Source organism: Gracilinanus agilis, chromosome 1 (assembly GCF_016433145.1).
Source record: "Gracilinanus agilis isolate LMUSP501 chromosome 1, AgileGrace, whole genome shotgun sequence".
NCBI lineage: Eukaryota > Metazoa > Chordata > Mammalia > Didelphimorphia > Didelphidae > Gracilinanus > Gracilinanus agilis.
The window spans coordinates 57,379,482-57,399,058 of NC_058130.1; the positions used below are offsets into that span (position 1 = coordinate 57,379,482).

Genomic DNA, 19,577 nt, shown 5'->3' on the forward strand with positions numbered 1-19,577 from the left:
AAATTCAAGGGAGGGGAGGAAAGTGCTATAATCTTAGTTCACAAAAAGAGGCATAGAATCTAGTTGCCTTACTCTGTCCTGTTCAGTCCATATCTGGAGAATTTCATTCAGTTCTGGACACTTTAGAAAAGACAGTGAAAGCTGGACAGTGACTAGAGGAGAGCAACTAGGATTGGGAAGAGCTTGTTAAAGAAATGAGTATGTTTTAGCTGGAGAAAAGAAGCTTAGGTGAGGGGTACACATTAAGTGCTGCCTTGTAGTATTTGAAAGGTTAGGGGATTAGACTTGTTCATCATGGCCCCTGTGGGCAGAACTATGAGCAATGGGTAGAATTTGCAAAGAGGCGAATTTAAACTTGGTGTAAGGAGTAATATCTAAGAATTAGAGCTATCTCAAAGTCAGAAGGATTGCATCTGAAGGCAGTAGGTTTCCCCTCATTGAAAATTTTCATTCAAGAGCAAAATGGCTACTTCTTAGGAAAGATATTTAGTAGAGGGGATTTTTATCTAGATGTTTATTTGAATGTACACCTGGGTCACTAGTATCCCAATTCTGAGATTCTGTAGTAAAATTCCATTGTAGTCATATATAATACAACTTTAACTTAACCTTTCTGGGGCTCGGTTTTCTCTTCTATAAAATTAGGAATATAGACTAGATAATTTTTAAAAATCTCTTTCAGCTCTAGAGTTATAATTCTATAAAACTATAAATGAAGTAAATATGAAGTAATTTTGATGGAGGTTGGGAAAATAGTAACATTGGGTCAGGGTTGATGGTCAAGAAAAGTCCTTGAATGGAACACAATTTGTTCTTAATTCCTCAATCATTAGATTGGTGTGGACATATGGTTTGTTTCCAGATCTTTGATATTATGAATAGTGCTGCTAAGATTATTTTTGTATAGATGAGTCTTTTTTGTGCCAATAATATCCTTAGAATATGGTCCAAGTAATTATATCAGTTAGTGAAAAGAGATGAATAGTATTGTAGATCTCCTTATAAAATTCCATATTATTTTCCCAAAAGGTTGTACCAGTTAACATGTGCCTACTTTTTTTCTACAAGCTTGGTGCCATTGAATTTTATCATTTTAAACTATCTTTGCCAGTTTAATAGATATAGGTGATATCTCAGACATTTTCATTTTTCTTTATTAGAGTTTGAATATTTTTTCATATTGTTTCTGCCCATTTGTGTTTCTCTTTCCAGAACTGTCTATTTATAGTTTGGCCTTTTATTTGAGAACAGATCTCTGGTACTGACACATACTCCTTTTTTGGTTTGTTTTTTAACTTTTTTTGGTCATTTCCAAATTTTCGCCCTTCTTCCATCTCTTCCCCTACCCATTGAGAATGCAATCATTAAATCCATCACATAATCCAAAGAAAGAAAAGAAAGCTCTATTAAGTAGAAACTCATGACTCATTTTTTTGAAGCTGTCCTGAATACAGACCCACCCTCTGGCTAATGGAATTCAGAAGAAAAAAATCCCCACAGAGGTAGAGAGCACTAGAAAGAAAATTTAGTCATTCTGCTCTCTTAGGATGGGCTCATACCCATGATTCTCTCCTAAACAGTAACCAGCCAAGCAGTCACCACATCAAGTCACTTAATCTCTTGGGATATTCCTCACCCAAACCTTAAAAATGAGAGACAGAGCAGTGTAGCAGATTGAGAACAGATCTTGGAGCCAAGAAGACTTGGTTCAAGTCCTGCCTCTGACAGATGCTGACAGCACAGAGGAAAAAGTCATTAAACTCTCAGTGTTCTAGGCCACTCTCTAAAACCATAAGTTAGAGAGTAGATGCATATTGCACTGAGAGAGGGAATTTCCTCACTGAGAATGCCATTGAAATCAGAAGTTCATCTGTTGATATTCAGTTTGCTTTTTTCCTTTTCTTTTTTATTCTTCATTAAAAGAGATGGGATGATATATTTAGAGATGGAAGGATGGAGAATGATGATGTGTACCTATAATGCCTGCTACTGGGGTGGTGAAAGTTGTTTGAGAGTTCTAAGCTGCAATGAGCTAAGAAAAGTTATCTACACTATGTTTAGCACTGATATGGTGGGACCTTCAGAAATGAAGAACCACAGAATTGCCTAAGGAGGAGTAATTCAGCCTATGTCTCAAATGGAACAGGTAAAAGCCCCCTTGTTGATCACAAGCAGTCATTACACTTCTAGCTTGAGAAAGATGGGGGGAAGGAGGAAGAATGGGAGAAGAGAGAGAGAGAGAGAGAGAGGGAGGGAGGGAGGAAGAGGAAGAAGAGGGAAAAGAAGAAGAAAAAGAGGAAGAAGAGGGAACGAAGGAAGGAAGGAAGGAAGGAAGGAAGGAAGGAAGGAAGGAAGGAAGGAAAGACATATGGTGCTGGAAAGGGGAGTGACCTGGATATGGACAGATAGTAATGTGAAGGTCTGTATTTGAGCAAGAGAAAATAAAGCCTATTTATTAGAATTCAAGGTAATGTTAAGATAATGCCAAACAATGATGTGGGATGCAGGCTTTAGTGGAAGTGACCCCAGGGTTCAGTTGGAGCCAACTCTACTTGACAATAGGCTCATTATTAAATTCTCAGAGTGAAGATTTATACCTCAGAAATCAGCAATCATAAATCATGTTTAGATTTATTATTTTGTTAATTATCTAAACTTTAAAAAGTGTTGGAAAATATTAATAATGCAGATTAAATTTAAAAGTGCACATATATGTATATTTTTCCCAGAGAGGCTGGTTGTTAAACATTTATTAGCACAGCCCTATAATATTATATTAGACGTATATTACATATGTATATAGAATATATTATATATTATAATATTACACTATAAACACTGCTTGAGCTCAGCAGGAGTGCAGTGGGAGGCTCAGGGAATTAAGCTGTCACCAGACTAGGTGTTTCTCTAGTGATCTGGGTGTCCATTCAGGTCTTACCCATAACCCTTTGATTGGGTTAAGAAAAAGGTCTGAGGCTTATCTGTATAAAGAAGACCCCTCATGGCTACCTGGCTTCAGGGAAGATTGCTTACCTCTTGTCCCACAAGTCTCCTGGTTTCTGGAAGACTGGCCTCTGACCTGGACTAAGGTCAAGTTTGTCCAACCAGGGAAACCCAGAAAAAGTGATGTCACTGAGTATTAGAGATCAGCTCTCTCTTTCTCTCTCCTGGCCAGGTGGCAGGTGTTCTTTTTCCTAGGAAATAGAAGCAGTGCTTGCTCATCTGACCAAGCCACTTCTAGCAAAGTAGCAAGAGGAAATGGGGACATAGGATGAATAGCAAGCTTGGGTTAGCAAGGCAACCAGTCGTGTGATTTTGTGCCTTTTCTTTCTCTGACCTACTTTCGCTATTAAATAAATAATTATAAATATACCATCTCTAGAGAATTTTAATCTTAATATCTTCAAGAAAATTAGAGTTATTAAGGGAATATTTCATTCAAAAATGGACATGATAAAAAACAAAAATAGTAAGGACTTAACAGAAGCAGAAGAGATTAAGAATAGATGGCAACATGTGAACTGAGAATTACCAGAAGAGCAGATTAGTTTTTGAAAAAGCAGAGGAACTAGAGTCCAAATTGACAGCATTTGCTGGATTATGAAGAAAGCAAGAAAGTTTCAGAAAAGCATCTACTTCTGCTTCATTGACAATACTAAAGCCTTCAACTATATGGATCACAGAAAAATGTGGCAATCTTCAAAGTGATGGAAGTACCAGATCATCTTACTTGTCTCCACAGAAACTTGTATCTGGGCCAAGAAACAACAGTTAGAGCAACGCATTGGTTTAAGATAGAAAAGGATTCCATCAGTGCTGTATATTGTCACTTTATTTATTTAACTTATATGCAGAGTACATTATTCTTTTTTTTTTAAACCCTTACCTTCCGTCTTGGAGTCAAAACTGTGTATTGGCTCCAAGGCAGAAGAGTGGTAAGGGCTAGGCAATGGGGGTCAAGTGACTTGCCCAGGGTCACATAGCTGAGAAGTGTCTGAGGCCAAATTTGAACCTAGGACCTCCTGTCTCTAGGTCTGGCTCTTAATCCACTGAGCTACCCAGCTGCCCCCCAGAGTACATTATATAGAGTGCCAGGCTAGATGAATCAAAAGCTAGAATTAAAGTTGTTGGGAGAAATATCAATAATTTCAGATATGCAATTTCAGATAATTCTTCATTTTCTGCCATTAGAGTAGCTCTTGATATCTCAGTCCTTTGAAAAATAAGTTTAAAAAAAACAGTCAATACTTAAAAGAAATAAACTCTGACTTGTCACTGGAAGGTCAAATATTAAAATACTTTGACCACATAATAAGAAGACAGGACTCATTGAAAAAGACCTTAATTTAGGGAAAGATTGAAGGCAAAAGAAGAAGAGAATGGTAGAGGTTGAATGCCATGGAAACAATGACTATGAACTTGGACAGACTTTGGAGATAATGAAGATAGAAGGGCCTAGCATCCTCTGGTCCACGGGACCAGACACGACTGAACAACAAAGAACAAATTTGTCATAGAATTAGAATCACAGAGCTAGAAAGGATCTTAAGAATTTAGCTAGTTTATTTCTGCTATTTTTACCCATTGGAGAGAATAGAAACTGAGAGGTTAAGTAACTTGTCCAAGGTCACACAGTGAATTAGAGCCAGAGCCAGGAATAGAGCCAAGGATGTGCTGCTAAAGGTTTAACAAACGAATCTCCCAAAGGCACAATATACTTTTAAGTTTAATGTGCATTATTAACATTTTTACTATTTGTTCCCTAAATCTAAATAATTAGAATAATAAATCAAACCCTGATTTGTAGGCTTGCCCTTTGAGAAAAAAAAAACCTTACTTCTCTGTCTTAGTAACAACTCTAAGACAGAAGGGCAAGGGCTAGGCAAATGGGGCTAAGTGACTTTCCCAGGATCACACAGCTAGGTAGGATCTGAAACTAGATTTGAACCCAAGTTCTCCTGACTTCAAGTCTGATTTTCTATCCCCTGTGCCACCTGGCTGCCCCCTGGGTTTGCCTATTTTTTAAAAGTATAAATGTTTACACTGAAAACTTAATATTCGGTTTCACAGGATGCGGAGGAAAGGAGTTGGCTCCAGGATATGCCAGCCAGTTTTTCATTTCTTTCTTGCCTCTCAGCTTGGTTTTGACTCAGCTAACAGATGCCCTCTGGCAGCCTCCCTCCTTCGTTTCAGCTTCCTTTCATATACTGCCATTCTCAGTTGACTGTAGACTCCTTGGGGGCAGTGATTGTCTTTCTTTTTCTTATTTGTATCCTCAGAGCTTAGTACAGTACCTGCACAGAGTGGGCACTGAGTAAAGCCTATGAACTATTGACTATGATCTCTGACTGGAACTCAGATCTGCTAATTCGAAGAATAATATACTATCCACTATACCATGCTGCCTCCCATGATGGCACAAAGCAAACCTTTACAAGAGTGATCTCCTTGAGCTGGGCAAGAGATCCACGACTGTGCCAAGGAAATGAAGGGATGGTCAGACATGTTGTGATTTAATTCACATTAATTCAATTCAATACCCACTTATGAATTGCCTACAACTTATGGCAGTCTTTTGCCACAGTCCTTTACTAGGAATATCAGAAGATCAGAAGAAGATGATTCTAGGAGTAATGGGCAGGTGGGGTTCTGGTTTCCAACAGCCTTGGCTAGGAGTCAGGAAGTTTCCCGAGTTCAAATACTGACTTACTAGCTGAATGACCCTGAGAAAGTCATTTTACCATCTTTGCCTCGGTTTTTTCATCTATAAAATGAGCTGAAAAAAGAAATGGCAACCCATTTCCAGAATCTTTGCCAAAAAACACCAAACAAACAACCCAAATGGGGTCGCAAAGAGTCTGACATGTCTTTAAAAAAAAAAAAAAAAAGAGCAGATAAACAACAAATAGTTGCAGAAAGGGGTAGATTAACTGCTCTCTAAATTCAAACAGAAATGGTTGACTTTAACCCCCTTTATTATGTTCCCCCTTCCATTTTCTTCCTGTCTCCCCCGATTCTTCTTCTCTCTCCTCTGTCCCCAAATTGTTCTTGTTGCACGTGAGAGCACCTAGAAGAGTAGTCAAAGATATGGATTTCCGTGTGGCTTTGGAACTGTATTAGTTGGGTAACGCAGAATGTCATCTCTCTCTGGGCCTCAGTTTCATCATATGTAAAATGGAAATACTAGCACTTGAACAATCTGTCACTGATCTGTTACAAGAAAAATAACCTATATGCTTTAAAGTCTATAGAAATACAAAGGGGTTTTGTAAGGTCTTTTCCAGTTCTTAATCCCATCGTATTCTCGGTCCTTTCTTTGCATTTGACTCCAGATTCCCACTCTTCTTTGCCTTTGCCCTAAAATCTCCCTCTTAGGTTTACAAGTTCCCCTTCTTTTTCCAGCCTTTTAACCCCCAAACTCTTCCCCTCTCCCATCCCCCATCCCCCTATCTCCCCCTGGCTCCAGTCTTCAAATCACGAATTCTTCCCCTTCCAGTTTTCTACTCCCAAACTCCTCCCCAGTCCCAAATAACTCTTGTCTTCTCTTTCCCTTCCGCAGACCCCCTTAAGTCCTGCACCTCTCCCAAATCCCTGGATTCTGCAGTTCTCTCTCCCTACCTGACCTCCAAAGTCTATTCTCCTCCCATCAGATCTGCAGCCCTCCCCCATCTCCAAATCCCTCCCTCTCCTATCAACGGACCACCCCAAAGCCCTCCTCTCTCTAGTTCCCTATCTTCAAATACCTCCCCTCTCCCATTAAAGATGGGGGGGATCTCCCAGTCCCTCCCCTCTGGTCTCCTATACCCAAATCTTTTCTTCTTCCATCAACAAACCCCCTCGAACTGTTAAGAAACGGAGGATTTCCCCAATACCCTCCTTCTCCGGTCTCAGACCCCAAATGCCTCCCTTTCTCGCCCCGCCCCCCCAAACCCCGCCTCCTCCCGTGCCGGGGCGGGGCTGGTGCAGGTTACAGCCTGCAGGGGGCGGCCCGAGCCTCCAGCGCGGAGTGCAGAGCTGGGAGTCTGGAGCTTGGAGCCGGCGCGGCTATTTCTATCTCATGATCACAGTGCCGGGGCTCGGGGCTTTTCCAGCTACTTCTGCCCGGGCGGGGAGCCGGCAGCGGGCAGAGGACGGCGCCTCTCCGGCCCCCAGGAAGCCATATTCTGCATAGCCAGCTCCAGGCCCAGGGAGGCGGCGCGCTCTGGCCCCTGCGCCCCGGCCCCTGCGCTCTTCCCGGTTCGACGCAGCCCCTGCGCTTCAGCCCCCCGCGCTCGGGGTTCAGTCCAGCGTCGTCCCTGAGCTGCGGCCTCTGCGCTCGCTGGGCCACCGGCTCCAGCCCAACCTCCTCCCCTCCGGCCGCTGCGGGGACACAGCCGCCTGGCAAGATGAGCAACGTGTCCTTCCACATCTCCAATCTCCTGGAGAAGATGACGTCCACCGACAAGGATTTTAGGTAGGATTCCCTCAAGGGAACCCCCCCTCCCCCACCAACACACACCCCCTCCGCTAGGAAAACGTCAGGTCTTTGAGGGTTGGAACTATGGAGATGTCATCTTTGTGTCTGGTACCTCGGACTGTGATGGGCACAAGCAGCCATAAGAAATGCTTACAGACCAGGTCACTATCCCAGGTCTTCAGGTCTTCAATTGCCCTGGCCAGGACAACCCCCTCTTCCCTTCCCTCCACCTGCTCTAGCCCTATAGGCCAATTCCCTCCCCAACTGTCCTCTGCATCTCTCCCCTTCCTGTCTGTCTTTTTTATCCCCATCCCCATCTTCTCCCATTCTGTTCCAGCCCATCATCCTCTCTTCCCTACCTGCCCCCTAACCCATCATCAGAGTCATGTTGCAGTAGTGTGGTAGGAAGAGTGTTGGTTTTGGAATCTGAGGCCCCCTTCTCTCCCCCCAGTTCAATTTTGATAATTTAAATCTCCATATTTATTATCAATGTGATCTTGGACAACTCACTTAACTTCCCTGGGTCTCTGATTCCTTTTCTATTAAATAAAAAGTTGGATCTTATGGTCTCTTTTTTTTAACTTTAGCTGAAGCATAGTAGATTCTGCTCCAGCCCTTTACCTTTACTCTGTGTATGTCTCCCTGCTTTAAATGTGTTTCTTGTAAACTTGTAAAATGTGGGATTCTGGCTTTTAATCCACTCTGCTATCCTCTTCTGTTTTATGAGTGAGTTCATTCCCTTCACATTTACAGTTATTGATTACTGAGTGTTTTCCTCCACCTTATTTTCTCACTGTTTATCTGGATCTCATGATCTCAAAAATTCCTTCCAGATCCAAAGTATTCCTTTGTCATCTTCTGCCTCTTTCTCTTCCTCCTCCGTCCTCTCCACAATGCCAGGACCTCCTTGATACCCCCACAATGATGTTTTAGGATAGTCTTCTGTTATGAGTTGGTCTGACCCTTCCCTTGAGCCACAGGTCCACTGAATCCCCTTCTCTTCCTTCTGTCTTCTTTCCCTGTTGGAAGTTTGGCCTCCCCTAGATTTTCCTGTAGAATCTTGGATTTTTTTTTTTTTAAGAAGCATAGGGAATCTTAGAGATGATTGAATCCAATCACTTGAATTTGACCCATGAGGGAACTGGAAGTAAATTGCTCAGGCCAACTTAACCCTTTAGTCTAGTATTCTGCTCAGTAGTATTGATAGAGAGGAGATTTGTCTCCTTCTTTGTAAAATAAGGGACCTGGATTTGATTTCCACAATCCATTTACAATGATTTGACCCTAGGACAGCCTCAGAGAGGCTTTGAAGATGTTTTTTCCTTAAAGGGGAGACTGTAGGTATATGGAGAAGCAGGTAGCACTGGACCATCTGGGTAAATTATGATCTAGAGGGATAGTATAATCCTAGGTCCTCCTAAGGGGCAGGAAGGAGGGGGAAGTGGGACGATGAAGACTCATGTTAGGGGGGAATAGTGGCAGAATCCCAAAGTTAACTCTGGAAGGGGCTGCACAGAGAATTATAAATCTATAGCTAGAAGAATCTATCTAAGGCAAATACTCCATTTTCTAAATAGAAAAACTAAGATTCCCAATGGGATTAAATGACTTGACCAAGGTCACACAATGGTATTTCTCAGAGGTAGGATTCAAACCTTGATCCCAAATATCAATTAGCCCAGCACCCCTGGTATTGTACAGAACAGGAAACTAAGGCTCAGAAATAGAAGTTGTAACTTGCTTACTGTCACACAGCCAATTAGTAGCAGAGAATTCAGATCCTCTAGCTTCCAAGTTGAGTTCTTGGATAATGCTAATTATGGGGCTGACAGGGACTCAGAGCAAGAGTGGCAGAGAAGACTGGTGGATACAAGTCTCTTTTTGAAGTCTGGAGAACCCAAGTTCAAGTTCTGCTTCTGAAACAGACTGTCATGTGGCCATGGGCAACCCCCCCCCCAAAAGCCTCCAGGGCCCCACTATCCCAGGCAGCTTTCTAAGCTTGGCTAACTTCAAATGGAAGGAGTTTCTACTGGAGAGATGAAATGGTAGGTTCCAGTTCTATACTCCAAAAAGGGGGTGGGGGTTGCAGGAGAGATTATGGAAAGGGATATGGACTGGCTTCGAGAAAAAGCGTGACAAGCCTGGAGATGAGAGGTCCTAGGTTCAAATCTGACCTCAGACACTTCCTAGCTGTACTACCCTGGGAAAGTTTGTTTTATAGCTAAAATACAAATATGCAAAAAAACCCCAACAAACCAACAACCAATAGCCTATGTCTTACCACTCTTCTGGGGATCAATAGATTCTAAGACAGAAGGTAAGGATTTAAACAAACAAACAAGGGGATGGAAGAATATCTGTGAAATTGTCCTACCCAGAGGACAGGGAATGAATGGACCCTCTTCCTAGTCCACTTTGACCTTGGTTAGAGCCTGGGAATATGTGTTGAGTCTGGGGACCTTCTTGTGGGTGTCCCTGCTATAAGCCAGGGGTGGGAAAAGCTGCTTGTCCCTGCCAGGAACCTGCCCTACATGGACCAAGTTGCCAAGCTTGCCTGCCTGCTCCTCTGTACATACCACTGTTTATGGAAATGCAGTGTCAGCCTTGTGCCTCTCAGCCCAGGGCAGGGGTGGGCCTTGCTGCCTGGTTTCCAGCGAAGCTCCATAATGTGCCTTTTATTAGAATAATCCCTTACACTTGTATAGCCTATTATACTTTCCAAGCTCTCAAAGAGTGCTTCGTGGTGGGCAAAGTGCTTTCCTCTGGGTTGGAAACTTGGCTGGGCTAGCTTACTTTCTGCCTGTGGGACTTGGATTAAGTCTCCCCCTTGCACAGGACCACTTGATTTCCTTGTCTTTAAAATAAGGGGGAGTCTGCTAGCTGATCTCCAAAAGGCCTTCCAGCTCCAGATCCTGTAGGAAAGTATGTAGGATAGTTATTTTTATCCCCATTTTACAGGTGAAGAAACCGAGGCTTTCAAAATATGTAGTTATGCAGTTAGTACATTTCAGAGCTAGGATTTAAGTCCAGGTTTTAGGACTTGGGAGCATTATTTGATTTTTGTCTTTAAGCCCTTATCTTCTGTCTCAGAATCTATACTAAATATCAGTTCCAAGGCAGAAGAGCGGTAAGGACTAGGCATTGGGGATAAAGTGACTTGCCCAGGGTCACACAGCTAGGAATTGTCTGAGGCTGGATTTGAACTCAGGTTTTCCTGACTCCAGGTCTAGTGCTTTTCCACTAGTTTCCCTTTACCACCTAGTGGCCGGCACACTAAACCAGAAATTCAAAGATCTGGTTTCTAGCTTTAATTCTGCTACCAGGTAGCTGTGTGACCTTGGCCGATGACATCTACTTTCTGAGCCTCTGTTTTGTCATCTGTAAAAAGGAGGAGTTGGACTAGACAGTCTCCAAGAGTCCTTCTAGCTTTGATTTTTTTTTTCTATGAGTTCATAACAGAATTGGGACTCAAACTCCATCCTGCCTTCTGCCTCCTGGCCCAGAGATCTTCCTCCTGTTTTGACATTCTCTGGGATAATTCTCTCACCCAGGATTATAGCAGCCTAGAAAATGAGCAGGATGGGAAGTGACAGGATTTACAAGTAGAGAAACTGAGGCCCAGGGGGAAGTGAGTTACCTTAGCATACACAGAATTCTTAGTTCTTAGTTATTTGAGTTATTCAATTCCTTGTTCCTTCTGGGATCCTTGAACTCCCTGGAAGACTCCCTTCTTTTGTGCTTATCACTATTTTGTACTCTCTCGCTATCGGGCGAAGCAGATCCTCTTCCAGTGTCTGTGGCTGCCAAATCAGCAAGCCAGGCCAGCACATTCCATCTTCTGTGCTGTAGAGATGAGCTCCACAGCCCAAGGCTACGACGTAGCCTGTATATTTGGCCCCGGTTCTGATGACCTGGAACCTTAGAATATTCACCCAAGAAGGGCCCTAACAGATGCCTCCCCCAGGCCCATTCCACAGATGGTCTAGTCTGACCGGCTCATTTTACCGATGATAAAACTCGGTCCTTTGCCCAAAGTCACAGAGTAAATTACCGGCAAAGTCGAAGCTTAAACCCAACTCACATAATCTCTTGACTTCCAATGCAAGCGTCTCCCCACCATATCAAGCCGGCCTGGGATCCAGAATAACAGAGCTGGAAGGCATCTAGGGATTTAGCTCTTCCCACTGGCTCATTTTCTAGATAAGGGAACCAAAGCTTTGGCGGAGAGGAGAAATCTGAGTGACAGACCAAAACCCAAGTCTCTGGACTCCTCTCTCATTAAAAATTCCCAGATCTGGACCAAGCAACCTGCCAACCAGCATTTTTTATATTAAGTAGCTAGTCGTTGGAGGTGACTTAAGAGATCCTGGGCAGGCCCTGGTCCCCACTCACCACTGCCAGCCCACATAAAATCCAAAAGCCAAGTGGGTATGTTAGCTGGGCCCAAGTTCAATCCATCAGTCTATGATATTTGTTGAACCCATATTTATTATATCATTATATATTATTATTATATACTATTATTGCACACATTATATTCTATTATATATATTGTATAATTATAACTATATAAAGTATATTATTATATATTATATATAATAATACATATAATCATATATTATTATATAAACCCATCGAATGTGAGCTCTGGGAGTCCTCAGGACGTAGAGAATTGGAACTTGGCCATACAACACTGAAACTGGAAGAGGATAGCATTAAAGCTGTGACTTCCCTGTTTAGTCAACTCCAGTGCCTTCTTCTTGCCACTAGGATAAATATAGGATTTATCATTCATATATATATATATACATATATATACACATATAGGATATATTTCCTATATATAAAAATATAAATAAATAAAAATTAGGATAAAATATAAATTTCTTCATTGAGCTTTTAAAACCAGACACAGCCTGACCCCAGCCTATCCTTCCAGCCTGAGTAGATATTATTTATTGCTCCTCTATTCCACACTCCGTCATCCAACCAAACTGACTTTTTCTGTTAGTCACACAGCTACATTCCCTCTCCCATCTCTGTGGGGCACCAGATGCCCCCTATGCCTTGCAGGATAATCCCTCCTTCTACCTCTTTTCCTTTTGAGGTTGGGTACCATCTTCTTTTTTTTTTTTAAACCTTTACTTTCTGTTTTAGTAACAACTCTAAGACAGAAGGGCAAGGGCTAGGCAACCAGGGTTAAGTAACTTGCCCAGGGTCACACAGCTAGGAAGTATCTGCGGTGAGATTTGAACCCAGATCCTCCTGACTCGAGGCCTGGCACTCCATTCACTGTGCTACCTAGCTGCCCCAGGCACCCTCTTTCATGAAGTCTTTTCCAATATCCCCAACTGCCAAAGCCCATCCTCCCAAACTATATTAGATTATGTGATAATGAGATTAAATCTAAAGATGGGGAGGGTTGAAATACTTTTATGTTTATTTATGTTTATATATGTTGTTATTGTCTCCCCCATCAGAATGTAAGCTTCCTGGGGTAGCTGGGTAGCTCAGTGGATTAAGAGCCAGACCTAGGTTCAAATCCAGCCTCAGACACTTCCCAGCTATGTGACCTTGGGCAAGTCACTTGACCCCCATTGCCTACCCTTACCACTCTTCCACCAAGGAGCCAATACACAGAAGTTAAGGTTAAAAAAAAAAATGTAAGCTTCCTGTGAGTAGGGATTGTTTCTTTCTTTGTAACCATAAGTCCAAGAACTGTGTCTCATACATAGTCAGTATTTAATAAATATTTGTTGATTGATTGAAAAAAAAAGAATGTCACAACTCAAAAGTTTAGTAAATATTTATAAATACTTAAATAATAAATACTACTTTGATAAGTATCTGTTGATTGAATGCAGAGCCTTAGTATAGGTTAGAACATGGCATATTCTAAAGAGGAGGGTCGTCAGAGACTGTCATTTTACAGATGATGAAACTGAGACCCCAGAAAGAGAGATTGGCAAGTCCAAAGTCATGTAGCCAGGGACTAGCAGAGCTGCGACTATAACCTGGGATTCCTGCCACCTAGATCGAGGCTCTTTCCTCTGGACCAGGCTAGCACACTGCTCTGTGCACCAAGCAAGGTGAGAGACACCGAAGCCTTTGCTTTGTCCTCTTTGCTCAGTCCCGACTCCTGAAATCCCTGCAGTTCTGAGTCAGGCCATTCCTGGCACCCAAAGGCAAGAAATAACAGGGAACTTTCTCCCTGCCTTTCAGACAGAGCCCAGGGAGCCAGACTCTATAAATAACATAAAGATGGCATCTGGATGGAAGACCTGTTGGTGTCAATCTGAGCAGTTGCTGCTGATGCCCCTAGAGGGAGATGCTTTTCCCTTAAAGAGGTTGCCAGATAGATTTGCTGTCAGGAAAGTGGAAAGAGCACTCTGAATTTGGAGTTAACAGATATGGGTTCAAATCCAGATTCTCAGTACTTAAATTTTTTTTTTAACTTTTATTTCCAATTTATAAGTATTTACTTTTTTTCCTTCTCATCCCCTCTCATCTCCATTGAGAAAAAGAAAAAAAGCAAATCCTTGAAGCAAGCACTACCTGCTCAGACAAAACAAATTCCCCTCTCATCCATGTCCAATAACAAATATCTCTTTCTGTGTTTTGAGTCTATCATTTCTTTGTCAGGAGGTGGGTAGTCCTCATTAGTCCTCTGGAATCAAGATTAGGCATTGAATCAATTTGTGCTCTTAAGTCTTTCAAAGATGTTGGTTGTTACGATGTTATTTTATGTATTACTCTCTTGGTTCTGCTTACTTCACTCTGCATCAGTTCATACGATCGATCAATAAGCATTTATTAAACAAATGCCTACTATATCCTGCTCACCGTGGGCCTTGGTAGAACAAAAAGTGGCAAAAGACAGCCCCTGCCCTCAAGGAGCTTCTCATCTAATGGTCTTCCCAGGCTTCTCTGAAATTGCTCCTTTCATAATTTCTTATGGGTCAATAGTATTCTGTTACGTTCATAAACCATGACTTGTTCATGATAATAATAAGCATTTATATAGCAATTAAAGTTTTCAAAGAATCTTACACTTATTATCTCATTGGATCCTTGCACAACCTTATGAATGTTATTATTATCCTCATTTAATGGAGAAGGAAAAGTGAAGTGACTTTTCCAGAATCACACAGCTCTTGACTGAGGAGAACTAAGATCTTCCTGATCCCAGGTCTTGTGTTCTATCTGCTGTACCACCTAGGAAAGGAGGAAGCTGGAAGAGATGCTAAAAATCATATATTTTAACCCTTTAGTTTTACAGATAACATCTCTGGGTCTTACAGAACCTTATCAAGATTCCATAGCATGTTAGAGGCAGAACTAAAAATCAAATCTAGGTTTCCCTCCCTGTGACTGCCTGATAATGATGTTGTTCAGTCGTTTTCGGTCCTGACTGTGATCCTACTTGGGGTTTTCCTGACAAAGATACTAGAGTGGTTGGCCATTTCCTTCTCCAGCTCGTTTTACCAACGAGGAAACTGAGACAAACAGGCTTAAGTGATTTGCTCAGAGTCACACAGCTAGGAAGTGTCTGAGGCCAGATTTGCTGAACTTGGGGAGATGAATCTTCCTGATTCCAGGCCCAGGACTCCATCCACTAATAATGATAATAGCCAACATTTGTATAGTATATACTATGTCCCAGACACAATGCTAAATGCTTTATAATTATTATCTCATTCGATCCTCATGACGACGCTGGAAGGCAGGGGCTACTATTACCTCCTTTTTCCAGATGAGAAAACTGAGGCAGACAGAGATAAAGTGACTTGTCCAGGGCACACAGTTCTTAAATGTCTGAGACTGTATTTGCATTCAGAACTTCCTGACTCGAGGCCCAAGCATTTTCTTAACTCTCCTTGGGTTCAGGCTTGGTCATCATCATTGCACAGTATTCTGTTTCAGTTATTGTGCATATCGTTTTCTCCTTATTGCATCAGTTCATCCAAATCTTATGCTTCTCCATAGTCTTCATAGTCATCATTTCTGTCTTTCTTTTTTTAAAAAAAATTCTTACCTTCTGTCTTAGAATTGATTCTAGGAATTGGTTCCAAGACAGAAGAACTAGATAATGGGGGTTAAGTGACATACCTGGGATCACACAGGTAGGAAGTGTCTGAGGTCAGATTTGAACCCAGGTCTCCAGGCTTAATTCTCTATCGCTATCTTACGTGTCCCAAAAATATTTTTTAATTGGGGCAGCTGGGTAGCTCAGTGGATTGAGAGTCAGGCCTAGAAACGGGAGGTCCTAGGTTCAAATCCGGCCTCAGGCATTTCCCAGCTGTGTGACCCTGGGCAAGTCACTTGACCCCCATTGCCCACCCTTACCACCCTTCTACCAAGGAGCCAATACACAGAAGTTAAGGGTTTAAAAAAACAAAAATTAAATAGAAAAATTTTTTTTAAAAATATTTTTTAATGGTGAAACTTCAGGCAGTGCAATAGGCTGTCTAAGAAAGGTTTGGGGCCAGAGGACCCTTCTTAGTCACTTCCAGCCATGCCAAGAGTTGACATCCCACCCCTAAGCCTGGTTCTGCCAGCTTTGCCCTCATTAAGGTAGCCTACTGTCTTAGTGATGCTCAAATACAAGCTTGGGTGGGGAGAGAGAGACTCATTCTTCCAAGGAAAGCTAAAGACCATCAGCCTTTTCACCAGCCCAGGAACAGCTATTTATTAAGTCCTTCCTGTGTGCAAAGCACTTTGCTTAGGTCTGGGGTGATGCAAAGCTTAAAGGACACAGACTCTGCCCTCATGGAACGTACAGTCGCCAGTGGGGATAAGATGCAGGCAAAGATAGTAATAATACCCAACACAGCAAGTTAAATATGATTGAAAAGAGACAGTGTCGTGGAGTGGATAGAGGACTGGCTTTGGAACTTCAGGAAAACCTCTTGCCTTTTGACATATCAAAGCTGTGTGTGCCCATGGTTGAGTCATTTAATTTTTCTGAGTCATAGGAAATTCCCTGAGACAAAAAAATTGCAAAATAATTGTCAAACAGGAATAGCTTGGTGGCTGAGTAGTTTGAGAGCCAGGCCTAGAGATGAGAAGTCCTGGGTTCAAATGTGATCTCAGAAACTTTCTAGCTGTATGACCCTGGGCAAGTCACTTAACCCCTATTGCCTAGCCCTTATCACTCTTCTGCCTTGGAGTCTATTCTTAGTATTGATTCTAAAATGGAAGACAAAGGTTTAAAAAAAAAAAAAAGAATTATCAAACTATCAGTGGAGGTTTAGACATCATGCTGATGAAATGAGAGGTCCACCCACCCAAAACCCTTAATATGGTAGCAGGAAATTACAAAAGCTATGAGAAGTTAATACTGATTATCATTATTATATTATATAATAGTATTAATCTTTAGAAAAATCTTTAGATTATTATTATATTATATAATATTTATTATATAATAGTATTAATCTTTAGAAAAATCTTTAGATTATTATTATATTATATAATATGTATTATATAATAGTATTAATCTTTAGAAAAATCTTTAGGTTATTATTATATTATATAATATATATTATATAATAGTATTAATCTTTAGAAACCTTCACTGATCCTACCATTCCCTCAGACTTCTGTCTTGCCTTCTGGGAATTTTGTTTTCTCACCTCGTCCTCTCTTTGTCTTTCTCTTCTAATCTTTCTTCTACCCTCATCACTTAACTGAAACTATCTTCTCCAAGGTTGTTGTTGTTCGGCAGTGTCCAAATCTTTGTGACCTCCTTTGGGGTTTTCTTGACAGAAATACTGGAGGGGGTTGCCATTTCCTTCTCCAACTCATTTTACAGATGAGGAAACTGAGGCCAGCAGGATTAAGGATTTTTCCAGGGTCACAAGCTAGTAAGTGTCTGAGGCCAGATTTGAACTCATGAGGGTGAGTCTTCCTTATTTCAACCCAGAGTTCAGTGTATGGTGCCAATGGCTGCTCCCACATTACCAATCTTATTTTAACTTCTAAAGTAGATGACCTTTTCTCATAGGCTTAAACATATTATTTAAACTCTTACTTTCTGTCTTAATAACAACTCTAAGACAGAAGGGCAAGGGCTAAGCAAATGGAGTTAAGTGACTTGGCCAGAGTCACACAGCTTAGACGTGTCTGAGGCCAGACTGAACCCTCAGACTCTCTCCTCCTTGTGCTCCCTTGCGGCCCCTCTGATGACATTTTCTCAGCCTCCATCTTTCTTGCTTTCTCCAAAAAACATTCAATACCATCAACCCACTCTCTACCTCCTCCTAAGCCCTTTGTCCTCCCTAGACTCCGTCACGGTTTCCCTCCTCACCATCTGGCTATCCCTTATCTGCTTTCTTCAACGGATCGCCTTCTGTATCCCGTAGAAGCCAAGGGCTCTGCCTGAGTCACCTTCTCTCGTCTCTCCGCTCTCTCTTTGTAACAGTCTGTTTCCGTGGATTCAACCACCATCTCTAGGCGAATGGCCCGCAGATCCAGAACTTGAACTCATTTCTTTCCAGAGCATCCATTGTCAGGTACCTGGTGGACATCTCCGGCTGGAGGCTTTGGCCTCTCAGGCTCAGCATTTCCCAAGTGGTACCCATGATCTCCTCCCCTCCCCTCCAAACCCACACGCATCGCAATCTCTTCTTCATTCCCTGTTTCTTCTGAGCACAGCATCTGCGCCTCACAGTAATAATCACTGATTCCTCCTCATTCTCCTTCACCCTCCTACCTAATCAGTCACCAGCTCTTGTCCAGACTCCCACCCCAACATATCTCTCGTTTGTCCCCTTTCTCTACCTGGCTCAGGTCCTCACCACCTCTTATCTGGACTGTGGAATAGACACGAGTCTCCTGAATTCATTCTCTTCCCTCTTCCATCTATCTTCCCTACGGCCGCCATATTCATATTCCCAAAGCATAGGTTCATAGGTCTTAATCTAGAAGAGACCTTAGAGATTGTCAGGTCCATTCTCTTCATTTTATGAGGTCTCTTCTAGTGAAGAAGAAGAAGAAGAAGAGCAAAAAGCCCAGAAAGGTAAGCTAGACCCACACTGTGATGGATTTAAACAAACAGAGGCATCTGTAGCTTATCCTAGAGGCAAGTGGGAGCCATGGACGCTTCTTGAGCTGAAAGGGAAATGATCAGATCTGACAGAAAGCAATGTGGTCACTAACCAAAACGAGCTGTTGTTATATATGTATGTAGAATGGACATATACACATATATGCTATGCATATATGTCAATTTGAAAAAAAAAATACATGGTAATAGGGAGTGTGACCGTGAGGAAATTACTGGGAGAAGAGAATTTAGACCTAGGTTTGAACCCCAGCTTTGCCGAATACTGCATGACCTTAGGATGAGGTTAAGCAGATTGCCCAGAAAGCACCACTAGTAAGTATCTGAGGCAGGATTTGAACTCAGGTCTTCCTGACTCCAAGGCTGGTATTCTAACCTTCTAACCTGCTGCCTTCCCCTCCCACGTTTGCTCCCCTCCCTTCCCTCCAGGAGAAGGCAGATGCCTGGAGAATAGGGATTATTTTGATTTTGATTTTGTATTCTAACACTTAGTTTGGAGGCTGGCACACACGTTGAATGAATGAATGAGAAAGGCAAAAAAAAGGAAGGCTTTGTAGAGTAAGTGACCAACCAATGGAAGGATTTAATTAGAAACCGTTTCTGTCACTTGTATTAGAGAAGGGTTGTCGTCTAGCGGAGTCCAAAGATCTGGGCTTGCAGCCTGACTGACCGACTGGACGGGAGAGCTGTGTTAGTCCTGGGCTGTTACATTTTCAGTGCCTCGTTGTTCTCATCTGTAAAATGGGAATAACGTTTGCTCTACATCATCCTTCCCCTTCACCGTCTTTTCTCTTCACCAGTCCTTCTCCTAATGTACATCCAAACCACAATCAAACTCATTAAACTGTAGTAAACCTTTCTGTAACTGTGTGAATCATTGCTTTTATAGGAAGAGGTACGTAAGGGAAAGCTCTTGCCAACATCTATAAAATGAGCAAGTTGGGATAGGTCCCATTTAAGGTGCCATTTAGCTTTAAATCTGTGGTAAGAGCTTTCAGACATCATCCAGCGTACCAAAGAAGAGAGGTCCCTGAACTTGAGTTCAAATCCAACCTC

The 19,577-nt window shown here is 42.1% G+C and overlaps 1 protein-coding gene across 1 annotated transcript in view; it reads left to right on the plus strand.

Moving 5' to 3' along the window:
* Positions 1 to 7,385: 7,385 nt before the first annotated feature.
* The window catches only part of CAND2 (cullin associated and neddylation dissociated 2 (putative)), a 51,830-nt gene continuing 39,638 nt past the window's right edge, over positions 7,386 to 19,577 (plus strand). The window contains exon 1 of the mRNA XM_044667082.1: positions 7,386 to 7,453. Within this exon, the coding sequence (XP_044523017.1) occupies positions 7,386 to 7,453 (68 nt within the window). The remainder of the gene's footprint in view (positions 7,454 to 19,577) is intronic.